The 27,666-nt window shown below is 39.2% G+C and overlaps 1 protein-coding gene across 1 annotated transcript; it reads left to right on the plus strand.

Annotated features, from left to right (window-relative positions):
- Positions 1-647: 647 nt before the first annotated feature.
- SCRN1 (secernin 1) lies at positions 648-27,627 on the plus strand (the record flags this gene model as incomplete). Its single annotated transcript, XM_082014706.1, has 7 exons — positions 648-806; positions 12,186-12,367; positions 18,346-18,548; positions 21,497-21,691; positions 23,184-23,349; positions 25,242-25,422; positions 27,469-27,627. The coding sequence occupies 7 exons, from the start codon at positions 648-650 to the stop codon at positions 27,625-27,627; spliced, it is 1,245 nt and encodes a 414-aa protein (XP_081870832.1).
- Between the last annotated feature and the right edge of the window lie 39 nt (positions 27,628-27,666).

The following is a 27,666-nucleotide window of genomic DNA, read 5'->3' on the forward strand; positions in this document are numbered from 1 at the left end:
ATAAACAAATAAACTGCAATCAATTAACTTTAGGTAAGAGCAGCAATGTAGACAATCCACAGAGGAAATAAAGTGCAATTAGTGCTTCAGTCTTTCTCTGATCTGCATAGATAAATTGACAGTTTTTTATATAATTGTGCTATATCTTTGTTCTTTTTCCAGTTACACCATTGTCCTCCCTCAGGAATCCCTCAAACATGTTTTCTCTTTCCTTTTTTTAAATTTTAAACTGCATAGGAACTGAGAGTAAATTATTTAAAATTATTCTGTGTCCCTGCACTTCTCTGAGTCAGCAGAATACATCTAGGTCAAATGTTCCTTAACAGCTCCAGTGCAAAATATCTTTTTCTGTGGGGACTAAGTAGACTCATTAAGGTACAGTCATCTTGCCTTTTTTCCTCTTCTTTATGCCTTCACAAGGCTTGGGTGAAAAATGCCTGAAAATGACTGTAATTCTTTTTATTAAATCCAGATAAGTCGCCTCTGAGCTGACATTTTCTTCCATTATCATTGCACAATCAACTGACAGCGGGAATGTCTTGTCTCTTAGCTGCAAAAAGTAGTGGTAGACTGACTGATTCTCTAATGCATGCAATTATGAATTCAGTAAACACTATTTCTGTTTGTTTACTCCTTTCCTTTCTAGGATGGCTGCAGCTCCTCCAAGTTACTGTTTTGTAGCCTTTCCCCCATGTTCTAAAGATGGGCTGGTGGTGTTTGGAAAGAATTCTGCACGGCCTAGGGATGAAGTCCAAGAGGTGGTCTACTTTGCTGGTGCAGCTCATGATCCGGGAAGCAAAGTTGAGGTAACAGTGAATTGTTACATTCAAACTGTGAGAAATTACTATTATTGGAAGAAATGAATGCTGTCTTATTTTCTTGTCAGATTGTGGAGTCCTTGTTCCCTTCCCTCAAACCTCTCGAGTAGAGAGGAGACAAGATTTTTCAAAGTCCTGAAAGTGAAACTGAGAATGTAATTTTTTTGTTTAATTGAGGAAAAGTCCTTGATCTGTACTTTCTCCAGCAGACAGGCTGAACTGTTCACATCTAAGATTCCTGCACCGTGTAGCTTATTGCTTGCCTTTTCCTTTTAAGGGAAAAATATCCTGGCTAACTGGAACTAGAAGCAAATTTTCAAAGTTTGTCACTTACTATGTGAATAACAATTCATGGTGGTTGTTTGACAGTTGTAATGGGGCCTGACTATGCTAGGCATGTTGCAAAACAGGTAGCCAGAAATCTTTGCCTCAAAGAAGTTGTGCTTTAATAAGGGAATGTAAGAGGAGGAAAACAAGAGCATAAGCTTTGTAAGCCAAACATAACTCTTGTACATACAGTTGGCTTTGACGTGTTCTGCAGCTGAAGCACCTGCATCATGGTCAATTTTCAGTGCTGTGGCTTCTCTCTGAATGCAGGCTGGATGTGGAGTCCTGAAGCTGGACGCTGATGCCATGGATGCAGGTTGAAAGGGACCCTGCTGGAAGTAATTTTAGTTATAGACTGTTACTGCAGCCTCACTTTAATGACAGGATAAATTAAAGGATAAGCAGATATGAAGGGTGAGGCAAGCAGACAAATGAAACAAGAAGACAGCAAGAGGGGAAAGTGTGCAGTGAAGGTGGAATGAAGAGACTGAGGCAGCAGAAGGAAAGAGAAGGATTGGTGGGGGTAGCCATTTTAGTACAGAACACAGAGCCTGATCTGCCCTGTCAAGAGCTTGTAGAGTCCACAGGTTCTTGCTGTGGCTTGCAACTGGGAAAAAAGGAGCTGTCAGGTTCCCTGCATTCAGCTTCCTCCTGTCCCTGTGGCTGTGTAGAAGGCTGAGGACACTAGGATGCATCAGGCTGGTATCTTTCATCCCTACAGGTCCCTTATGGATATCATAATTGTTGCTTCCACAGAAGAGACCCTACGGCCAGTGCCAGTTTTAATTCTGTCTTTCAAGTAGGATGACTTCCAAATTTCAGAGGATTTGGTGCTGTTCTTTCTAACAGTTAGTGTTCTCTTGATTCCTATTGCTACCAACATGTAGTACAACTCATGTATTATTAAATGGTTTAATCTTGGCTATGAAAAAATCCCCTCCCCTGTCCAAAAGCACTGAGTGCTGTGAATTGCAGTGCTGTATGAGTAGCACTGTTGTAGACTTATGCTAGTATACAGAACACAAGTGCAACCATAAGACAAGAAGAAAACTTCAGAGCAGTTTTTTTAAAATGGCTCTTCATAGAACTGGAAAGGAAAAAAAATCTGTTATTGTGGAAGAAGAACTTCCAAAAGCTGCTCTGGAGTGTTTGTATCCATAAAGGAGAATGCTTTGTAAGAGTTTAATGTTAGAGTACTTGATTCTTTTGGTCTGTTTGCCCTGTATCTTACTCTTTGATGAGATTGTCATAATTTGCTGAAGGGTACAATTAAGCTGTGTATAATGTATTATGATCATTTTCCCACTCCACGATTAACCAGTTTAATGCCTTTTATAGAACTCAGTTATAAACTGGACTCTTTTGCCAGTCCTTTTGGAAGCGGGGAGCACAATCCCTTTGCCTAGGACACTGCAGTTTATAGATTTATTCTGCTAACCAGTAGCTGCAAGCCTTCCCCTTAAAAGTTGAACCTTTTTTTTTTTAATGAAGGTAGAGTTTGTTGCAATGTGGTGATGTGCTTTTAGACAACGAATTGGAGTGGGCCGGTACTTTTTTTTTTAAGCAGAGGCTTAAGCTCTAATTAGATGGGTACATTGGCCTCTGCTAGTCTATGCTACTGCATAACTCTTCATTAAGCTAGCCTGAGGTTTTGCAAGTACAGCGATGTACAGAAACATACAGGCTCCAGATGCTTACCAAAATTCTCCCCGTTTCCTTCCAGCACAGAATAAAAACATCTTCAGTTGCTGTCAGAGTAGTGCAAGCAATCGCTTATCACTGCATCTTTGTCACACTTAGCACTAGGTATTTTTAATGTCGGGTTTTGGTTTTTTTTTAAAAAACCCACAGGTATTTTGAGTAGACCAAGCTGGTTAAAACAAAATACTGATTTTAATGGTTTCATTGAGTCTAAAGACTGTCTGGTAGCTTTGCGCAGTCCTTTAACTGCTCTCCTTTGCTCTCCTTGGACAGACCTAAGCATAGATTTGCTTGTTAGTTTTTCTTCAAGGTTCAAGATTTTTTTTCTACCTTCAGAGAGAGAGAGAGTGAGTGTTCAATCAAACAAGTCTCGCAAATATCAACATTGTAGAGTAATTCATTTTAGTAATAACCCTTTCTTTTTTAAAATTTATTTTCTTTTAAAACTGACCACTTCAAAGCTCTTTAAAAAAGTGTTGTAATAATCCCCTTTGCTGTAGAAATTGTGAATGATCGGCTGAATCAATAAAAGCTCTACCATCTAAGTTTTAGGCTGCTAGATTTGCTTCTAGATTTTGCTGTTTTATGAACTTCAGGGCACTAGTGAATGAGAAGATTGCAATTTCAAACATGCTAACTCTTTCTGATAGCAGAACAGAAGGAAGGTCTTCATTTTTTGCTAATTCTCTGAAATGTATGCATTTCTCCTATGGTAGGGATGTGTCTAAGACATGCTCTTGTCTTATGACAAAGGCATGCTTGCTTACAGGCAGAGCTTCTGCAAAGCCAGTTAGTTCTCTGTGTACTGTTAGTGGTACCTCTAAAAGTTAAGAAAAGCTTTGAAGGAAAGGCTTGAATTCAGCTGCTTCATGTTTTTTAAGTAGCAGGCATGCAACACTATATCCACCTTTTAAGCAAGCTTATTGACTTGTCGGAGGTAATTAGCTAATGGGGGAGTGGAGAGGAATGTCAAAGCTTCTAGATGTAGCCTTTGACACATTCAGAATTATTACTCTGTTCTTTAAAACCCATGAAAACTGCCAACAGTTCAGTTATTGTTGGGTGGGGGTTTTTTTGCTACAGCTTTCTTTCCCTTGTGTTTTATAAAACTAAACAGGTCTGAGAAAATTAAATGTACAATATTTTGCAAATGGAAAAATGTAATTGACCAATTTCGTGTTACTGTTTCCTAAGTCAGTAATCCTTTGTGCCTCTGACTAAATTTTTCGTCTCATCCATCTTAGTGCAGGTTTTTTCCCCGAAATGAACAGCTCTTTTTTCCATTCCATATCACACATTTGCATTGGTTTCTTATGTTAGATACATGATCCTTCATCTTCACTGGGCAATAATGGTGGACTTGTCTTTTCATTATATTTTATTCTTTGCAGGTAATGTAATCCAATGTGTATCAAATTTTGATTACTTCTCCATGACTGTCACTCTCATTCTGAACCTCTGTTAAGAGGTGGTTTTCAACACCCTAACAGCGTGAGTTCTTTTATAAGACGCCCTCAGGAAATCTGTATCCTGTTTATGTTCTGTGCTGCTCAACATTTGCAAATATGATAATGCACAATGTAATAAAAAATGGCACAGTAGTTCAGCTAGATTATTGCCATAAAGGAGTCAGGCAGGCTATATCAGCTAGTTTGTGGCAGGGCCTTAAACAAGGGAATTCATTGAGTAATGCAAGTCGTTAAGTTTGATCTATTGTGGCTCAATCTACCAGACAAGTAACGCTGCAACTCACTCATCAACATAATTCCTTCCCTCCATGTCAGCAGGTTCCCAAGACCCTGAACAATGGGGCTTTTCATAAAGATCTGCTCTGTGTGTGTGTGTGACAGTTTTCTCAAAAGTTTGTTCTTCTTTTGCATTGTAAATTTGCAGTGGCAGATGCCGATCAGCACTCTTCCTTGCTGTAGTGGTCAGTCTAGTAAACCTGTGCATGCAGGTGAAATATTGCTTCCTTAAGCATAACTATAGTCCTTTTTTGAATTCCTCTACTAAAAGTAAGTGTGTTCTTTTTTTCTCCAGATGTGGATTTTTAAGAGTTTTTCATGTGTTAGTGAGAATTAACGTTGTATGAGTTTTAAGATGTAAGCCCCTCTGTCTTACTTTTAAGGTAGATTTTACTGACTAGATTTCTCTTGTTCTCTAGTAACCTGCTGCTTGCTGTGGTTTTCTTTCTTCTGAAGAAGTCTTGGGTGGATGACTGGTTTTTAGCTGAATTTTCCAGGTGGATTTTTTTTTTCTTTTGGATCAATTTCCTTTTCTTCTAATTTGACCTTTTATCCATGATTGGAAAATAGTCATGGTTTCTTGCTTCATTATAGAGCTGTAAAAGCTCTTTCATCTTAATAGCATGCAACTTCTTCTGGAGGAGTGGAAGGGAGGAAAATGGAAAGGATGGTCTACAACAAAATCAGCTTATCAAATTGTGGAATATGCAAAATTTTCCTAATATGTTGGTATTAAACACTCTTCTGGGCTTAATGCCGGCCTTCTGTGGGGTAGGAAGAATTTTGTGTTCTCTAAAACTTCATGGCACAGTTATGCCTTAGTTGTTTTTTTGTTTTATCTTTTTTAATAGTTTTTTTTTAAAGGATACCATCTTACCTCCTCTTGCTCTGAGTTTTCAGAGGAGAAGTAAGATTTTTTGCTGTGCATTGCTTTGAGCACTGCAGACTTAAAAACTCTCCTGAAGCTAACTAAGGGATCTCTCTCTGATGTTGTAAGATAGATATAAAGCTTGGAAAGTAGACTTTGGCTGCAGTAAAGTTGGCTTTGTATTACCTGGAGGTATCTTAATTCTGGTATTGGTAACAATCACCAGGCATTATGGCAGTGGCTGCACTTTAGTTCTGGTATACTTTGATTCCTTCTTTTGCCAGCTGTTTGGGTTATCTGCATTACATCTGGAGGTAAGATGTTCAGAATCTGGTAACAGAAGCCAAGCAGCAGCTGAATCTACTGAGAATTTGTTCTTTGGGAAGCCTCCAGATCAGACTGACAGTGCCACACCAGCTGTGAACTTGAACCTGGGCACCCTCACTATGATACCTCTGTGGATAAGTGTTGACTGGCAGGAAACCGTGATGAAACATAGCAGTGTTTGTGCCCATGATGAAACTCTTCACTTACTCTATGTAGATAAAAAAGGTTGTGTCTAAAGGCTTACAATTCAGAGATAGTTTAGGAAGCTGCTTTTTCTTGCCTCTCAGCTAAGACCTGATAACTGGCTGTGTAAGCAGCCTGTCTCATGACACATGCAGTCAGATGGCTTACCTCAAGCCAGCTTGTTTAAACTAATCTTTAGACTTCGCACAGAGATAGAGGAGGGGCACTATGCAGGTAGACAGCAACTAATAAAAGAGATAAAGTGTTTTTCTCTGCCTCCAGCCGAGTCTATTGCTTGGGTAATGTGAGTGTTTTCTCTGTTCTGCTCCATTGCAGGCCACTGCCCTTTAAACGAATGTGTTTGCCTTTGCTTTGTAACACAATGCACGAGCCAGCAGCAGTTCAGAGATAGAAGCCATAATCTCTTGCATGTTTCTGCCTTCTCAAAGCCTCTGTTTTTACCATAGGAGTGCTGCTGCTTTCTCCTTTCTGCTACCAAAGCAAAACTGGTTAGCTTGAAGTATTTTTTTTCTTAATCTGTTTAATTTTTTTTTTTATTGGAACAGAGAGGAAAAAGAGGGAGAGTGCTGGAATTGTGTGGGGCAAAAAAATGCCAGCTATCCCATCTTGACCCAGACTGTTTACCTGTGGCAAAACAGACATGTGAGCAGGCATTTCAAAGTGGGCAAGCAAAGAAATCAGTCCCAAGATATCTGAGAGTTCAAAGGATATTCCTGTGATGGGCTTTTTGTGGCTTCTTTGAAATCTGTTTATTACGATTTAAAAAAATCAAATTAATAAGCTTCATCCCTATTTAAGTTTTACTTTTGCTCATCACCCAGGAGACCGCTAGATTTATAACTTAAAAAACAAGACGTGAATTCTTGACTGCTAAATCAACTTTGCCGTATAGTGTCTTCAGAGAGTGTTCTCAGCCTTGGGTGCCTTGCTGCACTTTGTGGTGTTTTATTTGTTTAAAGATTTTTATGTTTCATTTTGTTGAGCACATGTCCATACTGTGGCTGACATTGTTGAGGCTCCTTGGTGGCTTGATAGAGTAGGTCAGAGGGTGTGTGGTCCTGCTTTTTGACAGGGAGACTATTTGGCTTTTTCTAGCTGCTATAATTCTCTTCTAGAATAAAATCTACCATCCTTAGACTTCAAGATATATGACACCGCTAAAGATCAGAGGTATACAGATTCAAATTTTACAGTTATTGGTTGCAATGAATAGAAACAGCTAGGAACAGTACGCCAATACGAAAGCTTATATGAAGTGTACTAGGGCCTTCATAAAAAGGGAAAACCTGTTCTTAATATGAAGAAGTAAGAGGCACTCTACTATGGAAGAAATTGGTTTTGTTCTGTATTTGTACACTTAGTAAATGCTGCTGCTGTTTTATATCTGGCTACAACATGAGGATATAAGTACTAGCATGGCGTGTGCTTTTGAAAGCTGGTTACCTGCGGATTCATCATGCCACTGGAGAGACTTTCATTCACCGTGCTGGCTTGGCTATGTGACTGCTAGCACTAAGGCTGACTACTTGAGATGTACCCAGGCTAGATTTATCCTGGTGTACAGCTGTCCCCTCCACTGCAGTATAACAGTTTTGCTGCTAGTAGATGTCATGGATGTGCTTAATGGGTACTGTAAAGTCATCCAGGTGTCTTCCACTGTATACTTAGTGCTACTTAGTGCACAAGCGAGCAATGGTAACATCATCAGCTAGCCACATCTACTGTATTTCCTGTTATTGCTTGCATATTTCTCTTGCATAGTCTCTGTGAGACTGCCTCATCACATTTTTGCCATCCCTCTTTTGGAAGAGGTTAAAAGCAGCCATGGTGCAACTTTTCAAGTTACTGCAATAGTACAGATACTTTGCCTATTTTCAAATATGTGCTATGGTATCGCAATGCTTGAAGTAATTAAGCAAAGTCTTAATGCCAGGTTAGAGCCAGAATCTGATGAGGGGGTGATGTGGGGGAATCTCTTCTGTAGTCTAGAATCTTATGGCGCTTCTTCAAAGACCATTTCTTTGTAAAGCATTCCCTGACTATTGCCTTTGTTATCCAATGCTGAAGCCTATGTGATTTCATTGATATTTCATAATGACCTGACTGATAGTGCTAAGAATCAGGCTTCTGCAGCCTGAGTACAGTAGAAGCTGCACAATAGTTTCTTTTCATTAATGAAAGAAGAAATCTCTTGTGCTTATCACTGTAGTGTCTGTTTTTGGAATACCTCCAACATATCTGCATGCCCTAGCTAGGGTGGGAGGTACATTTGTGCTTTGTACTATACTTAGAACTGCCTTGGTAAGATTCTTTTCTTGATACTGTAAGTGAAATAAAAGAAATGTCATTAGTTTCCAGCCTGCTCAATTCTCTCTAAAGTTGTTGGCTGTATCTCTTGTATGTGAAGTCTCTGTTCTTTACTTTTATATCTCTCGATGGGAATTTACTGTCACAGGGCATGATGCCAGTTATGCTGCTTTCAGGGCTGGAGTTCTAGCAAATCAATGGAGCCTGACACTGGTCCCTCACAGCCTTTGCCACCAAATGTATCAGTATTATTCTGTTTTTAGCATTCATATGAAAAGAAAATTGTTAGTGTTAGGAAACGCTGAGGCTGGATGCTTCAGGAATTTTAAAGACAGGGTTGGTAGGAAGCAGAATCACAGCAGTACCTTATGTCTATTTTGTTTGTCATTGCCTAGTTTGGCACAGCTCTCGGTAGAACAGGCTGCTATGCTGTTGTGCTGGAGGGATTTGCCAGATTGATGGGGTGCAGGAGAGGGGACAGGAAGGTTATGGTTTGTTCTTGCTTTTGAAATCTTGTCATTATATGAGCTCCAATTTCTAGAGATCTAGTGGCCAGTGAGGTTTTCTGGTGTTGTCTTTCCCTCAACTATTTCCTTCTGTGTCTGAGCTGCTATAATCATATGTTCTGATTTCTGTGGAATAGGTAGCAGTGGCTTGCTGCGCTGCAAATACAGTCACTGGCTTTAGTCGACCTACCTTTACAATTGATGTGTCTTGGTTATAGGTGGATAGCCCAGTTTCTCTGTTTCCTGCATGAAGATACTCTTTTTTGTAAAAGAGTTTTCTGATGTTATTTTAAGGGGTGGTGGTGGAGTTAGGAAGTGTGAGAGGGTTATGTTTCAAATCAATAATCTATTGTCAGATCTGGACCCTAGTTTTTTGAGAAGCTCATACCTATTATTAACAAATATGAACCAAACACCTGCCTTAATACATCAGTCCTACTGAGTGCCTACTTTTCTTCTTACTGGAGTAAATAATTCTAATGCGAAAGTAAAATCTCATCAAGGCTTTTTCATCATTGTCAATAACCATGGCAAAGGATTGTTGAACAAGAATCAAGTCAATGGTAGTTTCACAAGGCCTGTCAGCTGCCTATCAGATTGGAATGGTTTTCTATTATTTAGGTCTTCCAAGGCAATTTATATAAATAAGGCTTGAACATTGTCTATGTACATGACTTACTGTATGGAAGCTGAAAATAACAAGGAAAATATGGTCCATGATTGCTTGTCATTGGGTTGGGGAACATAAAGAAGCAATATAGAAGGTGATAGCTGTATTCTGAGGTGCACAGAGAGGCCTCTGAATGTTTTCTGGCCTCTGACTACATGTTACAAAGCAAAAGCACTTTTTTTCAGAATGCTCTGGTTCATCCAAGCAGGAGCAAACAATTTCCTCTTTCCCCTTTCTCAACTGCTACCATTGACAATAAAATCTTTATAATGAATAGCAGCTTTGGAAATGCTTGGGTTTAGAGTGAGGCCCCAAGTAATAAGCGTGTGGTAGCAAGGATAGCCAGAATATGTTTTGCAGAGAAAAGGCATTCAGCATTTTTTTAGCCTAACTATCACTTTTCAGAGTGTTTTCATAATTTTTCCTTCTAGAAAATCAAAGCGTCAGTGTAAGCAAGCTTGTATAAAAGGGCTATTCAGCCAGAGAATGCTATGCAAGCAGGGGTTTATGGAGTACTGAATTCTCTTCCACATTGCATCTAGGTTTTTGCTTTCTGCTGCAGGGTTCAGAATGTCCTGGATGGCTCTGCAGGATGGCTCCAGCTAGCTGACCACCTATGAGATGTAGGGAGCCAAGACTTGTGCTGTGCAGGGGTTGGTGTCTGCCTGGCTGCAGACTTGTCTCCTGATAGCTGCTCAGGTCATGTCTTCACATTGTCCTGGTTTCAGCCAGGATAGAGTTAATTTTCTTCACAGAAGCTAGTGTGAGGCTGTGTTTTGGATTTGGGATGAGAAAATGTTTATAACATGCAAATATTTTGAGTTGTTGCTAAGTAGTCAAGGACAGTCCAGCTTCTCATGCTGGCCTGCCAGTGAGAAGGCTGGGGGTGCACGGGAAGCTGAGAGGGGACACAGCCAGGACAGCTGACCCAGGCTGACCAAAGAGATATTCCATACCATATGACATCATGCTTGGTATATAAAGTTGGGGTGGAGAAGGAAAGGGTGGAGGGATGTTCAGAGTTATGGCGTCAATCTTCCCAGTTCCCTCAGCCGCTCCTCATAAGACTTGTGCTCCAGACCCCTCACCAGCTTCGTTGCCCTTCTCTGGACACACTCCAGCACCTCAGTGTCTTTCATGTAGTGAGGGGCACAATACTGAACACAGTATTTGAGGTGTGGCCTCACCAGTTACAGGGGCACAATCACTTCCCTAAAATCACTTTGCTTTTCCTGCTGCTGCAGCTCCTCCTTTGCACACCTAGGAAATACAGTTATTCTCTGTTCACTCACACATACGCATTAAGTTCTTATCCAAACAGCACTGACCTAAAGCTCTAAAAAAATTTGCACAGAATGTAATAAAAATGAGATTTGCTTCCTGAGAGCTGAAATGGAGAAGCGGGACTCTAGATAAGAAATATCTACTCTGGCGTGGCTTGGTTAGAAAATGAAACAAAGCGTGAACTGTATAAAGAGTTTTTATTAGTTGGATCTTAGCTCCTGGCCAGTGTCAGATGTTGTTGCGCCTCAGTAGATGAGGAGTTTGCCTCTACAAAATCATAGTGTATTATTATATAAGCAATTTGGACAAACAGCTTGGTCAAATATTAGGGATTTTCTCCAACAAATACAGCAGATAAGTCCTTGCTGGGGTCTTTGCCTAAGCCAAAAATCAAAATTAAGCACACAGCAGAAAGGAAAAGGGAAGCATGTCCCTACTCTATTTTTAACTCTTTAGAACAAGGGAGTTCCCTGGCTCTCCCCCCACCTTTTTTTATCATGTGTCCTCTGTGAGAAGTCATACTCTTTATTTCACCTATAATTTGCCTGGTTTTATAGAAAGATGACAGTTTGACCTGTTTGCACACAATTCCTAATGAAGGTGGCAAGCTCATTTCTTGTGTCCTTCCTGCATGGTCAGTGTGAAGGACTCTAAAAATGCCATTTCTGATCAAAGATGGTCAGTAAATATATTCGAAAGATAACATATAATGTCTTTCTTCCTTGCAGTTTCAATGGCTTTTGAAACAGCCTTCCTCTGTATTTTTGACTTGTCAGAATACATCTACTGACCTCTGATTACAGTAGACCATTTAAAATAGCAGAAACATGAGTTTTAAACAAAAACAATGCCTGTGTTTTATTTCCTGTGACTGTTTATCAAAGTGTTCCACTGAATCTTTTCAAGCCTTGATTTTTTTTTTTTTTTTTTTTTTTTTTTTTTTTGGGGGGAGGGAGGGGGGGTGTGCTTTCTACCAGCGGTCTCAGTACTGGGGGCAGCTGCAGAGGAGGCAGCAAGGGAGGGGGGGAAGCCTTCTATTGTACTTTGTCCAGTTACCATTGTTACACTATGTACTTAATAAAGTACTGGAGATTGTGCTTAGGTGAGAGGGTGGAATGCTTTGATGTTGTTACTATGTACAAACATTACCTGTGTTTCTTTCCTGTAACAATACAGTTTGTCTACTGCTGCGTTCTGCTGATTCTAGCACTTGGGTTCTGCTTGTCTCTTTGAAGCCTGCAACTATCAAGAAAGATGTATTTTCCCAGACTTTTGCAATATAAGCATGTAAAGGTTCAAACATGACAGTTAAAATGACTTTTTAAAAATAACATGCGTCCTGTCTGTACATTGAAGTCTTGTGTTACTTCAGTCACAGCATGAGATAAAGTGCTTGCAATTGTTTTTCTCTTCCTGCTCTCTCTGCAGTGCACATATATTGAGATTGAGCAGGTGCCGAAGACTCATGCTGTTGTGCTGAGCAGGCCCTCCTGGCTTTGGGGGGCAGAAATGGGAGCTAACGAGCATGGTGTCTGTGTAGCTAATGAAGCCATCCTGACCAGAGAACCAGCTTCTGAATCTGAAGCCTTGCTTGGAATGGATCTTGTCAGGTGGGTGGCTCGCTGAGCTGTGACCAGCCATTCAAACACCAAAGGTTTAGATGATGATGATACTAGGCAACAGCTTTGTGGTGCTGGCATTAGGAGATTTTAAAACCATGTAAGCAGGACACCTGTGTAGGTAGAGCCGCAGACGCAGCTGAGTTAATACTGAAAACACTTGCAATCTGGATTTGGCTACCAAGTATGTATCAGTCTAATGTGGCTTCACTACCTTGTCTACCTACCCTACAGTCTAGCAGTGGCTATTCTGACAGGATAAGAGAAATTATTACATTGTTAGTAAGGAACTGTTAGTAAGGAACTGGTAACTGATTTGTAACATCATATTGCTGGTGTGCCTTCATTCTCCCCCACTTTACAACAACCTACTCTGATCTAAAAAGCTTATCCTGGGCTTATAGCCAACTGTAGGCATAAACAAACTACTGTGCCTCACTTCAGCCCATGCATTCCCATGCAAACTATTGCCCTTATTTAAATGCTGGCGAACAAACTCCTGTAAGTCTGTTCATTGAAGGCTGTCTGCCTAAAAGGCCTGTGCTGCATTGTAAGTCTCAACCTGCATGCTGATCTTGTAGTGAAGAGAATTTAAAGGAGAGTTGGGTGGGGGAAGAAGCTGAAAATGAAAGAAAAAGAGAAAATGGTGCAAATTTACTACAAAGAGAAAGGAAGCAAATGGACTCAATTTAGTTAAAGATGGAACAGGACAACAACTGCTTCTTTAAGCGAATCAATGTTAGACCCAGTGGTCCCGCTGGAGGTTGCCCTAGGATACTTAATGAGCGGGCTGAACCAATTTCAGGTGAATTCTCATTTTTCTTGAGAACTAATGAAAGATGGGAGAGGTTCTGGATGACTGGAAAGGGTTCAATGTTGTGGCTATACTTAATAGAGTTAAAAAGAGTTGTGGTTATAGACCAACTTAACCTTAGTTCCTGAAGGAGAAGAAAACCCACTTAAATATCAAAGATTTGATAAATATGCAATAATAACCGTTAGCCAAGAAAAATCCTGTCAAGCCATTCTACTTTATTCCTGTAATAAGTTAACAAATTTTGTGGATAGAGAATGGAAAATAGATACCTTGACTTTTAAGAGGGCATTAAACCCTTAGAAGGTGTTCTCATAAGCAAGCTGGGAAGCATGAGTTAGAAGAAATTGTTGGTAGGTGTATAGCTGCCTGAAACTGTAATTGTAAATGTTCTCTAACAACATCTCTGCAGAAATACAGTATCTGGTTACAGCTACCATAAATCAGGAGGAATATGAGCCAGTTGGGAGAGAAGGCAGTGGAAATGGGAAATATGATCAGAGATTTATAGAATCTGACCAATGAGAAAATCATGAGGGAATTTGGGTTATGTTTCTCTTTGGTATTTTCCCTAAACTCTGTATTGCGGAAGGAATCTGTGGAGAAGCTGTACCTAGGAGGACTAGTGAGTTTAACTGCATCAAGGGAGACTGAAGAGACTCAGGAGCTCTTCTAAGAAAATGTAGAACAAGCTTTTGTCAAGAAAAGGGATATGTTAGGTGACTTACCAAGCTCCACTTTTATTTTTTCCCTACTACCATCCTTTTGAAACTTTAACAAACCATTGGTTTAGGTGCAGAGTTCTGCTTATTTTGGTCACAGTTATTGCATTCTCAAAATATTGTTTAACATTCAAATATATACGTCATCCAGCAGCTCTAGATTTACCCACACTAGCAAATCAGGAGATATCAAAAGGAGGAGAAACTGTTCATAAACTACAACTGATCATCACCTGTAGGTACTACCCTCCCTCTCTTCCTTCTTATCTGCAGAAGAAATTGTGCGTAGCATGAATGCAAGAGTGCTTCAGGCAAGGAGAACTAGAGGGGTGTTGTAGACTACCATCTGCTTCTTGTTCCAGCCAAAGTGATTTTTTTCTCTTACTGTGAAGACTTGGCCAGTTGCATTAAGCTTATCTGTTTTGGATGACCTCATAGAATAGAGAGCCATCGAGTACTAAATAAATCATATAGGCTGCAATGAAGCAGCTGGCACCAGCTCTGCCTCTTTTTACCCATCTGCAGAACAGACTAATTTTATCGCTCAGAATTTATTGGAATAAAAATAAACTGAGGCATTTTAAGTCTAATTAAGAACTGTACATCTCTGCTGGCCAAAATTTTCTCACACCTATGTATATGTTGGACTTCTGCATCTGTGTCAGATCTTAGCTGAAGGATGAAGACTGACACTCTGTGTGTGCATGTATGACTAGCCACTTGCAAAAGAAACGAAAAGCTTTATACTCTGAAACATGTTCTTCAGAGCAAGTGTAAGAGTTGTCAACCCAGGAATGTCATCCAGGTAGTAGAAATAAATTTTGCTTGAATGCTCAGGCTCCCTTAAGAGCTTCTTCTACGTTCTCTTAAAGTGATTATTCTTTTTCTGTAGGGGAGGCTTCCTCTCTCTTTGAACTCATCTGGAATTGTCACTTTTCAGTTAGGATTTAAAATACAGCCAACATGGACAAAGGCTGTAGATGGGTGTTGTGAGAGCACATGGTGTTAAATAGGCCAGAGGCATCTTTCAGCAGGGTAGTATAATTCTGAAGTCAGCATGTTTTGTTGTTGAAATAGGAAATTGAAAATTCACCCTGCAACCTCAACAACAAAGCTTTTTTTCAATAAAGATCATGATGGACATCAGGAAAGATGTATTTCACAAAGTTTTTAGCTTGTGTAGTAACTGGCTGCTGAAAACAGTGTGTTTACCTAGTATACTTCTGTATCTGAAGATTAAGACAGATATCTACAGATTTGTAGCTTGATAGTGTATCACAGCATGTCAGAACATATGAATGACTACTAAGAAATGAGTAAAGTTTGTGCGATTGACTTCAGAGGTGTAAGTTGGTCCTACTCCATGCAGGCTCATCTCCATTCCAGTTTATCTAAATGGAGAACATGAACCTAGTCACAAAAGACAGAAGAATTGAGAGAGAACAGGTTCCAGCACAAATTCCTAAGAATTGCTGCTTTTATGTTCTAGGGATTTGCTCTAAAGCTGGTCGGTGAAAGCTGCACTGGTATTGCTGCATTGGTTAGCTTATCAGGATTTTCTTCAGATATTCTTCCTAGTGTGGCTGCAGTTTTTTATGTTGTTTGTTTGTTTGGGGTTTTTTTTTATTTTGAAGCACAGTTGCCTCTAAAGCACCTGTCTACTTAAGGAAGTACATTCCTATGAAGAGATGGTGTACTGTTTTGCTTATGCTGATACAGTTAGAACAGGACATTATCATACAAAAGGTATATATGAAGAGATGTGCAAAATACACCCTTATTTTTGCATTGTTGTCTTAATTTTTAATCCCTGTGTGTTTGTATTATTTCTCCATTCTTTTCATTGCTGGTGCAATCACTTTTCCAGAGCCACACAGAGATGCCGATCTTGGCAAGGAGTCAGGAATGCTCTTTAAAATGGTATTAATTTGTTTACCAATTTCTTTCCTTAGAGACATCAAAACTGAATAAAGTAGAACACCATCATCATGTATGTCAGTTACTTCACTTGGAAAGTCTGCATCTGTAACTGATGTGGGAAGTTGAAAAGCTTAAGATAATGTTTTGACAAGGTTATAATATGCTGTGATAGCATACTGGAGGTACTGAGGCAGTGGATTGTCCTAAGTGACTGAAATTTTCTTAATGATTAATTCAAGCTCTCATCTGGGGGTGAAATTACTTAAAACTTTTCCTCCAGCTTGCCTTGAAGGGTACTCTGAAATGTGTTAGTGGGAGGGTTATGCTGCAGTTACCCAGGACACGGATGCTGAGATAACTGCCAAGACCTACTGTTTGTGGAGATGAGCTGTGTGGTGGTTGTATAGGGTGAGTTTTTTGTTTTCTTTGTTTTTTGCTGTCCCTTGTGATTGACAGATAGGAGTACCCAAACAAAAGCAGAGCCCAGGCCTTTGTTTAATGGAAGTAAATGTAATATTGGACCCATTTGCAAAAAAAATTATCTAAAAGATATTTCTTCAGCCTGAATCTCTGCTGTAGTTTTGACAGAGAAAGCTAGACTATAGCTATCTCAGAAGGAAAATTTCAGGGAGGCTTTATTAAAAGCTTTCGTGTGATGTTATATCTCTTGGCAGGTTTTGTTCTAATTATATCCTAATGCTTTTGGTCATAAACTGGGGAGAAGGGAGCAGATTATCAATGAATCTAGTGACTATATAGCCACCAAGGTAGTTGTCAGCCTACTCACCTGTGGCAGTGACAGCTCTTGGAGTTGTTCTTAGGGAATAAATTAGACATGCTTTTGGACTGGCTTTTAAATGATGTCTATGGTATGTGCTAAGACTGGCATCTCTGTATTGCTTTGAAAGTGACTGCACCGATGATGAAAAGAATGAAGGAATAACATAAATGCATATGGACTAAAAATGGAGACAATGATACAAAACGAGTTTCAGCTAATAAGAGAAACAAGACAACTCTATAAATGCAAAGTAAGATGATGATGGGGAGAAATTGTCACTGTAAGTTAGGACCTAAAATTCTAGTTGGCTCTCCTTTGTCACTAACTGATAAATAGATACTGCTAAGAGAGACGAAAACACTGGTTTTAGTAATTCAACGTAAACCAAGGCTAATAGTGGCCAACTGTTTAACAAAACAGGCCAAGTGCAGAGATCAGGTTGAAAAGTATTCAGATCAACAATTTTGTATTCAAGTTATCAGGACCTGATTTGTGTACTAGAGTTTTGAGGAAAGAAACAGAGTAGTGCTTACTTGTCATGTGATTTCCAAGGAAATGGAAAGGGCTAGCATAGTGCTTAAATTTTAAAAGGTGAATTTCTTGGAACTATCCATCAGTCAAAATGACTTTGTCCATAGAGCTATTAGAGAAAGATAAACACAGAGGAAAATATTAAAGTGACATAACCAACAGAGAAATTTTGGACTGATCGAGGTGAACTCTCCCAAAGCGTAGTGGCACGGATATGCTGTTGCTTGAAATACTGCATTTCCTCATTATGAATAATTCCATTTTGGAACCAGTGGAATTGTTTGCAGGTCTGATTTGGACTCTTCTGTTTACTGCTTTCATTGTTGACTTGGTTAAGGCTGTAAATTATCTGAAGGGATTATTTCATCCCATTTATTCAAGGCAGGATACAATCATTCCCTATAGCTTTGTAAAACCTATTCTCGTGCTTCAGTTTACTTTTCCCTAAAATACCCTTGCTTTGCTCAAACTACCTTATAAAAAAATGTTTTTAGACATACAGTTACTCTTAATTCAGACAAAAGCCGTATCTGGTGTTTAATTGTTTAATTGTAAAATTGTTTTTTTGGGGGAAGCCTCTGCAGGAACACTGAAGCATTACTGCACAAATGCTTCTGTCTGCAGCATGCAGTATGCATCAAAGGAAAGCATACATTTAGCTTCTATGGCCAATTAAATATTGGAGCATTGGGATAGACAGGTTGTAGAGAGATTGTAGTACTGAATACTCCTTCCCTTTTTTGATCTCTGGTAATATTAATTTGCAGTTTCCCACTCTTCTGTACAGAAAAGTAAACTTGCATACAGCTGTTACTTTAAAAAGACCTTTGCAAATTGTCCTTCAAATTTATTCTGCCCAGGGGGGTGGGAGAGGCTTGGGGGGAATAAATAGAGCATTGCATGTTTACAGTGCAGTTGAGGCTATTGGTAATAGGACTCTTTTTTAAAAAACTAAAACCCAGCTATGATAGGGTTGAGAATAAAGAACCAGTGTAGAAAATAAAGACTTGAAACAAATTAAATAATTTAATATCTCATTCTGTAATTCTCATAACTCATTAAAGCAAGAAGTCTTACATTAGGCATACCTGACACTTCGGTATTTTAAAACCACATCAGTGCTGATATTTAAAATTAATAACTTATGGAGACGTTACTGTTAGATGTCTGTCTGAGTCTCTATTTTACCATTTTCTTACAGACTTGGCCTAGAAAGAGGTGCAACAGCTAAAGAAGCGTTGGATGTAATAGTTGCTCTGTTGGAAGAGCATGGACAAGGTGGGAATTATTATGAAGATGGGAGTTCATGCCATACTTTCCAAAGTGCATTTTTGATTGTGGACAGGAATGAAGCCTGGATACTGGAGACTTCTGGAAAGTACTGGGCAGCAGAAAAAATCACAGGTCAGTTTATCCCTCACAGCAAACCTTTATTATTATAAATAACTGTAAAGAATTGTCTTGGAAGAATTGGTCTTAAAGTCACAGAGTTTAAATAAGTGACTAATTTATGCAAGTGTTTGATTAAATCATCAATTTTAACCTTCATCTATATTTCTAACACTCTTATTTTTTAAATGTTGATTTGCATTGGCTGATGTGACTTAGCGTTTTCTGTGAAGCTAGAGATTGTTACCTGTATACATAAGCTATGTAATGATTTTTATCTTTGGTAAGTGTTGTATTTTCCCAGATTTATTTACTGTTTGGAATGTGTCAAGAGTCTTTTTGATGGAGTTAATGCCCAGATTGTTACTTACAAATCTAAAATATTTAGAGGGAAGGAAGCATTGATAGCTTTGAGAAAAGGGCTGCTGTTATGTGGTAAATTGAATGGGCTGCTGCTGGTTGGTTTACTGCAATAGATACAGTCCCCTCATATCCCTATTTCTTATCTGATACTGCAAAACAGTATTTTTCTGCTCTTTAAACTTGTAGGTGGTTTCTTTTTCTGTATGTGTGAAGCCAGAGCTGCCAAACTAACTTCTAGATTTCACTGGCTTGGTGGCTGAGCTTACTAAAAACTTTGCCGGCAAATATATGACGACTTAATATAATACAGTTGTCTAAGGCATATATTTAATTTATTCTTAGTTGTTGTTTTTAGTTTTGAAGATATTTTTATTTTCATAGGAGTAGAGCTTTTTAAAATTTACTGACATTTGAATTAATTTAATAATTTAAGAGGATTTTTATCATCCATGCTTTGAGCTATGACAGATCCATTCAATTATTTTTTTCATTTCTCCTTCACTGAAAGGTGGGAGATAGCAGATGTGGGGAGGAGGGAGGTTTAACTTTGTTGAAAGTTCCAAAGCAAAGAAATAACACCAGGCTGTGCAACGTTGTGTGATGGCCTATTGTCAGTTCACGCCATCAAATATGAGCCAGTTTACCTTAGCAGGGATGGTGTTTTCCCAAGCAAAGCTTGCATTTTAAGGATACCTACGAGATGGAGGAAGTCTTCTAGCACAAACAGATACCAAACATAGAGGAGGGAAGACTGGTAATGCTGTCCCGATTAAAATCCAAATTCTGGAAAGCATCTGGCTCCCGAGGTTCCTGGGATTATGCAGCAACAGCCTGCCTTCTTCTGTTGACCTACCTGGCTGATATTTGAAGAACAGTGTTTTTTACTTAGCCTTGTTAGCTGCATCAGCAATACAGAACCTTCTTCCCAGCAAATAAACTGTTGCCTTCATCTGCTGTTGGCAGCTTTTTGAAATGATGCTGCAAGCTCTGTTACGATCTTTTACCAGTGCATTTCTCTTCAGGAGGTCCCTGTGAGCTGCAGATAAGTAGTTTCCATCTCCTGCAGCCTGCCGAGGCTGCCAGGAGGAAAGGCTGTTGGCTATGTAAGAGCTCTGTATTTCATACTTTGTTCAGGGGATTCTTTTTTGCAGCCATAAGTGTACCTCTAAGCTTTCAAATGAATGCACAAATGCTACTAAAACAAGGAGAATGTCTCATTCCCCAGCGTGAAAGCATTTTTTTCCCTGAATCTGTCCTCAGAGTTGTTCTGTTTCTAATATTACTGTTGCAGTTCTGTAAAGCTTATAGTGAATATTTATCAAGCAACTCTTTGACAGTAATTTAAGGATAAACACTTTAAAATCCTTCCTATTACTGCTCTTCTGTCTGAGTGGAAAAATTTATTTGCTTGATAAATTTTAATTTTTTGAGGGCGATCAAAACCATGAAATACTATTTTACCTGAGTTACTAAATTTAATATTTAAAGACCTCTTAAGAAGTGGCTTGCCTAGCTTAATACGAACACAAATATACTTATCACTCAAGTCAAGAAAATTCCCTGAAAGGTATGCAAAGTGTGAATCAGAACAAGCAGTCAGTGACCCTAGTATAAGTCAGAACTGAATGACAGTGAGTTTTTTGCAGACTGATGCACAGAACTTCCTACTGTAAGTTGTTACTCATTATTTAAATTGCATGCATGAGGCATTACAAAAGCAAGCTTACTTTTGTGGAAGGCAGTATTAATAGCTTTCACAAATACTGCTTTGGCTTCTGTTCAAGAAAAGATTTGTGCCAAATTCCAGAATCTGGTTTTATTTTAGTTTATAGATTTACTTTATCAGCTCTTTCTCTGGCTTCTGACGCATTTTCTTTATTCTCTCTGAGGAATCTGCAACGGCCACTGTTAGTCATGCTGTAGATATACATATATAAGCACTGCAGTATTTTTGAGAAAAGCAAGTTAAAGATACCTTTAATATTCCTTGAAGGCTACCTACACTTTCTTTTTACTGCATGCCATTTTAAATTTAAGTTTAAAGATTAAGGATGAAAAATTAAGTGTAATTTAAGCCTATCTTGCTGCTTTCAACTGGGAAGCTTAAAGCAATTGGTAAGCTTTTAAAAACATTTTCCAAATTAAATTTTCAGTTTTGGGGGGGGGCAGGGAAGATTTATTAAACTAAACACAGCTTTGCTGAAATATATTTTGAACTCAAGTCAGACCTCAAGCCTTGTTGTGGCAGTGGAATACAACATTGCAGAAAAGATTAGGCAAGTGCCTTTGGCATTTGGAGACCACTATTACTTCATGGTCAGAATGTGTGAGATACAGATACGAAGCTGGTATTCTGACTTAAATACCACTATTAATCACAAAGCAGTGTAAATATTTAAGTAGGGCACAGAGAATTGAGCTCTGCAACCTGCAGTGACTGCTAATTCTCTGTATGTGTAGTTGTGTAGTTAGCAGGCATGCCAAATGAACATCCTAACCCATGGTTTAATTTGTTTCCTAATTGAAATTACATTGTCCTTCCAGCTTCTCCAAGAAAAACTGTATTAATGCTTTCTACTAATACATGGCTTTTTCTACAGAGGGGGTGAAATGCATTTGCAATCAACTTTCATTAACTACAAAAATTGATGCTGAGCATCCTGAACTAAGGAATTACGTGAGAAGTCAAGGCTGGTGGAATGGAGACTCAGACTTCAATTTTTCTGAAGTGTTCTCTCTTGCTGATGACCATTTAGCCTGCTGTTCTGGCAGGGAGAGCCTAGAAAAGCAAGGTGGTAAGTGCTGAACCATCTTTCTGTGTGTGCAGAAGGATTTTTAGTCACTACTGCCTCCTTTCAGTCATTCTGTCCAGAACTATATGTGACTGAGGACAATATCTCTACATGTAAACCGTGTAGAAAGGAAGACCATAACTGAAGACTGTCCCTAAACTTGCCACAATTTAGGATGAAGCCCTTAATGTTCCCCTCGAGTTTAAGGTTTTAAAACAGGATTGCAATTACAAAATAACTTTCTTCACTGTTGTTCTGATGTGCCACTATATTCGTGCTTTAGTGTAATTATAGTGGCCCTACCTAATACTAAAATTATAGTATTAAAAAAAATATATGGCCTCGTGTATGAAAGTTTGAGCTCAATGGATTCTACATTTAGGGAGGTTTCCTTATGCTTTTAGGGAAGGAATTAAGATCCTAGTTTAAGGAAGAGCAATGCTAGTCAGTTGCAAACTGAAGTCCCTTTTTCATTGTCGAGCAGAACAAAGCTGCCAGAACAGACAATGTGCCGATTGCCTTCAGTCAAAGGAAGGGTTTAATTCCAGACTAAAATTTATTAATGACATAAGTTCTCTGCAGCTGGCCAAAATAGCTCTGAAATGACCAGCCTGCAGCAGTGCATGGCTGACATGTATCTGCTCTTTCATGTGTGAGAAATGGTACAAATTATCTTTTTATAAAAAGCCCTTTACTACAGGTATGAATTTACTAGATTGTTAGCATTTTCACATGTTGGCAAATGTCAAGAAGAGGGTAGAGGTGAAATATTTATGGCAATGCAGAGTTCCTGCTAAGGCTATGGAATTACATGGAGCGTGGTTTGTGTCTGAGGGGCAAATACAGTAATTCTGAAGGACCATAGGTGAAAGGTCTTAATAAACCTGGATTATAGCACTAAAAAGCCTGAAAGCCCCTACAGACAGATGGCTATGGCTGCAAATCTTGCAGACTGCTGGGTCATTCCATGTCTCCTGGTGATTCTTGTAGATAGTGGTTTGGAGAAAAATCTCAGTGTCTGGGTCTGCTGCTGCAAGACCCTGTGAATGCTAGATGATGTTTCAGAATTTTGACTGACAACTAATGGAAATAGATGAGAAGTGGGAGATGAGCATGCTCCCATTCTGCCTGGGCTTGTGTAGAGGTACCTTCTCAGAGGAAAATGGGTGTTTTATCTAAGGAGTCTGTTCATAGTGATTGCTAAAGCAGTATTACAGGCATGATGGCCTTCTTCCTGAAAAATACCTTTTTAATGACATTTCTCCCTACCTAGCAATTGTAATGCCTACTTAATACTTCTTAGTGTTCTCTGTTAGTAGCCAGATAAGTTCATTCTGGGTTTACACTGTTTAAATATAAACTATTAACTGGGATTTGTGACATGCCCATGTCGAGTGTCACCGGTCATATTAGGCCAAAGCCCATTCAGGCTAAAATCCTTACCAGAGGCCAAAGCCATTGAACACTCAGGAATCTTTTTCCCCCCTTCATATAGGTGACGTTTCTGCACAAGCTATGATTGATGTCCTGCGCGACAAGGATAGTGGTGTCTGTGTGGACTCTGAATCTTTCCTTACCACAGCTAGTATAGTGTCTGTTCTGCCTCAGGACCCTAGTTTTCCCTGTGTTCATTACTTTACTGGCACACCAGATCCTTCAAGGTAAGCCACAGCATTGGGGCTCCCTGGGTCCAGAGCAGACAGTGGGTTGAAAGATACTAAATGAACCCTGCTACCTGAATTGGAACATGCTTCAAGAGTATGTTCTAACCAGAAATGCAGTCAGTGGTTGTTGGTGTGCAGTTTGACAGTCCTGTGTTACTGAACTGCATCTTGCTGCAATTCTGAATGGACGCCACTGGGCTGAAAGGCTGGATCTGGAACTTTGCCTAAATTCAGAGGTTTTAGAGTAAATGCAGTTTAGGGAGGACCCAGGAACTACTGCTCCAGCGTAGTTGCTTTGCAGTGGGTTCTTGTTGAGATGATACGGTTGTGGACCATTTCAATCACTTCTCTTGAACAGGTGGGTGCAAAACTGAAACGAGTGAAGTGTCTAACTAGCAAAGAGGGAGTCTATACTATAGGTACCCTTGCATGACATCAAAATGTCAACAGAGTAAAACCTGCAAGTCCCAGATGTCCCAAGTGTGTTTTTTCTTGGAGGGACAATTTCCTATTGGTTTAAATGATGTCTTCTCTAGTTGAAAGCAGCAGAGGAGATAAGGGATCTCATGGGCCAGATCGTCAAAGAACTAAGGAATTATCTTGTGTTTTAAACAGAATCCACCTGGGATTCACAGAAATTAAACTAAACCACTTGCAGTTATTCAGGAGATCTGCCACTTGCATTGAGGCAAAGAGGTTATGGGGAGAAGAAAACGGTGCCCTTGCAGAGCCGACAGTCATTCCTGTAAGAAGAGTGGTAGTAAGCATTAGGTGTTAGAGTGCTACAGAAGTCATCTGTGCCAAAGGGACTTTCCACCCACTTTGCATTATGCACCTCAGACCTTCAGGGTTAAGAAAGAAGTTTGAGCTTGTTTACTAAAACGTTTCTTGATGCAAATCCTTTGAGATAAAAAAGAGCAAGGCTTCAAATTGTGTCAGTGGGTTTTCTGTCCTTTTTAAAGGTGGAGAGCCTAGCTGTAGAAAACCTTGTTTAGAGGCCTTTCTTGCTTTCTTTTACACGCTAATGCATTAAAAAAACACTATTTTTAAGTGTAGCTAGTTAGTCACATAAACTCTTAGTCAGCAAGGCTTCGTGACAGTGATGGAAAGGGTAGCAGCAATGAACCTGCTGACTGTATGCAGGCAGTGGTTACTAATCATGTTTTGCAGAAATCTTGCATTTCTGGCAGCTGCTTTATTGAATGCAGGGTGCTGTTTTGTTGTGTATCTGAAGAGAATGCACTTGCCAATACCCTCTCTGAGTCTCAGAATTAAGATCCTAGATTGCTGGGGTTTTGTTGTCTGTGTCTCTGGAGTTTAGATCCAAACGCAGTATGGAAGTTGTTTGAGAAGTGTCACAATATTGGTAGCTATATCTTCCCTGCCCTCCCCCCGCCCCTAAAATTTGTCAGTACTGCTGGTTATATGCCAAATCCTCTGATATTGAGCAAGGTATGTAATCTTCCCTGTTCCACACAAGTGTGTGTTTGTGATTTTAATGGCAATTAAATCTGGAGGGAGAAGGAGAGATGGCAGTATGAACAGAGGAGAAAAGCTGATATAAGGCTGAATGCTGAGATTTGTTAAAAAAACTTGGAGAGGAAAATACAGTGCTACTTTTCTAAAGAAGTGGCAGAACTGGCATGAAGGAGACCAAAGAAGCCTGTAGGTAAAAACGAGTAATAAAGTTTTACGGTAATTGGCAAACCCAATTTTTTTAAAGCACGTCGATTTATTTCACTTGTAACCAGTATCAACTCTCTAACCTAGTCCATGTGTAGTGTAGATGAATTACCTATGCTGTTCTGTATCTGTTGTTTTAAATAGCTGGTGAACATTTGAATAACATATGTAAAATATCTTATTACTGCAATTCTCATTTCTTTCAGGTCCATATTTAAACCCTTTATTTTTGTTGATGATGTAAAATTAGTACCAAAAGTACAGTCTCCTTCTTTTGGCAATGATGATCCTGCTAAAAAGATACCTCGATTCCAGGAGAAACCTGATCGCAGGCATGAATTGTACAAGGCGCATGAATGGGCCCGATCTCTCCTTGAGAATGATCAGGTAAGAGCTGTGGGACCTGGGTTGTCAATGTAGATTCCTAACTCAGTAATTTACTTCAGAGTTACTCACTGAAAAACAAGGATACAACCTATTCTGGCTAAACATTTTCCATGCCATCAGAATTAAAACAAAAAAGCATTCTCTAAATATTCTTAGAATCCTTGCAAGTTTAGCTTGAATAATGATGCCCCCTGAAGGGCAAACTATTCTGCATAGTTTTTTCGGTTGTCCTGAGCGTGTTCCTCTGCTCCATTACTTTTACAAAATGAAAAGTCAAACTGACAAGCTGATTAGTCCCCATTATGTCATTAGTGTCTTTAAGTGATTATTGCATACTGCATGCTAGTGCAACATAGTATCAGAATTATGAGATAGGATGATGGCAGAAATGTTGTAATTTAAATTATATGCTGGATTAAGAACTACATAGTTTGAGGGTTTTTTTCTTGAAGGAATAATTTGCACATGACAGTTTTGCAGGTCTGAATTTAATGCATTTCTGTTAATTTGTAAGAATTAACTGAAGATGCCATGCAAGAAGAAAGGGGACACTTTCCAATGCCATGCAACATGTACCTGAGGGCTGAAAACCTTCCAGTGTAAAAACCTTAAGTGTTGAAGATCTCTTATGAAAATAAATTTTGGAATAAATAAAGGCAGGAAGGGGATTATTCTGTACGGATTTTCCACCCAATTAAGATGCAAGTTTTGCTGTCATAGTGCAAATATTTCAACAACTGTTCTTTGACATTTGCAATTACAACTACAGCGGTAAATTGGATAACTGGCTATAAGGAAGTAAAACAGAGGGAGAGATCACCAGGGCATGCCAGTTATGCTGGTATTGGTATGTTGGGCAATTTGTGGAAGACCCACATAGTTGTGTTGAACTTCCACAAAGGACTTGCTTTTCTGCCATTTTCCTCTGTGCATGTTTGTGTAGGTCACAGTCTTGCTAAGATCATAACAGCATTCAGACTTCTCCATTAGTGATTAAGGAAACCATGGTAACCTTTGCTAATACAAACTTTATTTAAACACAGTTTTGGCTAGATGTGGGATTTAATCCCTTGGAATGGTTTAGTTTAAAATCTGTGGCCTCTGTGGCAACACTGACTCAATGTGCAGCTGGCTCCCATAGCATTATGCAAGGTGCTGATTTAGGGAAGATCTAGAAGAGGCATGTTAGCATCTTGTGAACTCTTCCCTATTAAAGTCCCACAGTGTGACACCAGTTGTGGTAGAAATGTAGTTTTTAGCCAGGCATCATGCTATAAAAACTGCCCACCCAAGAGCCTAAACCTTAGCTTAGGTGCTCTACTGTTTCTGCACAAATGCTGGTATAAGCCCCAGAAAGCTCAGAACCGTCATTCATTCTAAATGCCTTTTTTTCTGGAATTCAATTTTGAAAGCTGCAAGCAAAACAAACAGCACTTCTCCATTTAAAAAAAAAAAAAAAAAAGACTTTAAATAATGTCTGAATAAAACAAAACACCACCTTCTTCAGGAGTGAATTTCCTGCCCAGAAACATGAAGAGCAGTAAGTCAGAATGACACACAAGGGCTTCCCTGGGATCTGGAGTCTTAATGCTGTTACCTTACATATCATTTCAGATCTAATCATCATCTTGCAGGTGATGATCTGAGGGGTACCCATGTGTACATACCATGACCTGTACAATCCTCAGGGCTTATAGTCTTCTTATATAGTTCTGTTTGCAGGTTTACAGGCTTAAGAAGTTACTTTACCTCTTCATCATGTGTACAAGCCTTATACCATTTTCCTCTATCCATCTTTCACTCCATCTTCCTTCTCTGCTTTAAACTTAGCAACTCCTTGATTATTTTTCTTAATGCATAAAGTGTCCAGCACTGTTCCTTTTAGCCTTTGACCACTGAAAAACTATGAACAGAAATAGTTTGTACTTAAAAAGGCTTTCTCATTTTTAAAAATACTTGAAAAGATCTCCATAACAGAAGAGAACAGTAAAATGCTTAAACAGCCTGTTTGTTGGTTAATTGAGTTTGGTTGTTTCATGCCTTTAGGATAAAGGCCAGAAACTGATGAGGATTATGTTAGACCTTGAAAAACAAGGCTTAGAAGCAATGGAAGATATCCTTACTCGTACAGAGGTTCTGGATCCTGCTGAAGTAGTGGATCTTTTCTATGACTGTGTTGACACAGAACTAAAGTTCTTCAAATAAAGTAAGCAAACACTTCAGTTCTTTAGATACTGAGTTTCT

Source organism: Phaethon aethereus (genome assembly GCF_964289735.1).
Source record: "Phaethon aethereus genome assembly, chromosome: 2".
NCBI classification, from domain to species: domain Eukaryota; kingdom Metazoa; phylum Chordata; class Aves; order Phaethontiformes; family Phaethontidae; genus Phaethon; species Phaethon aethereus.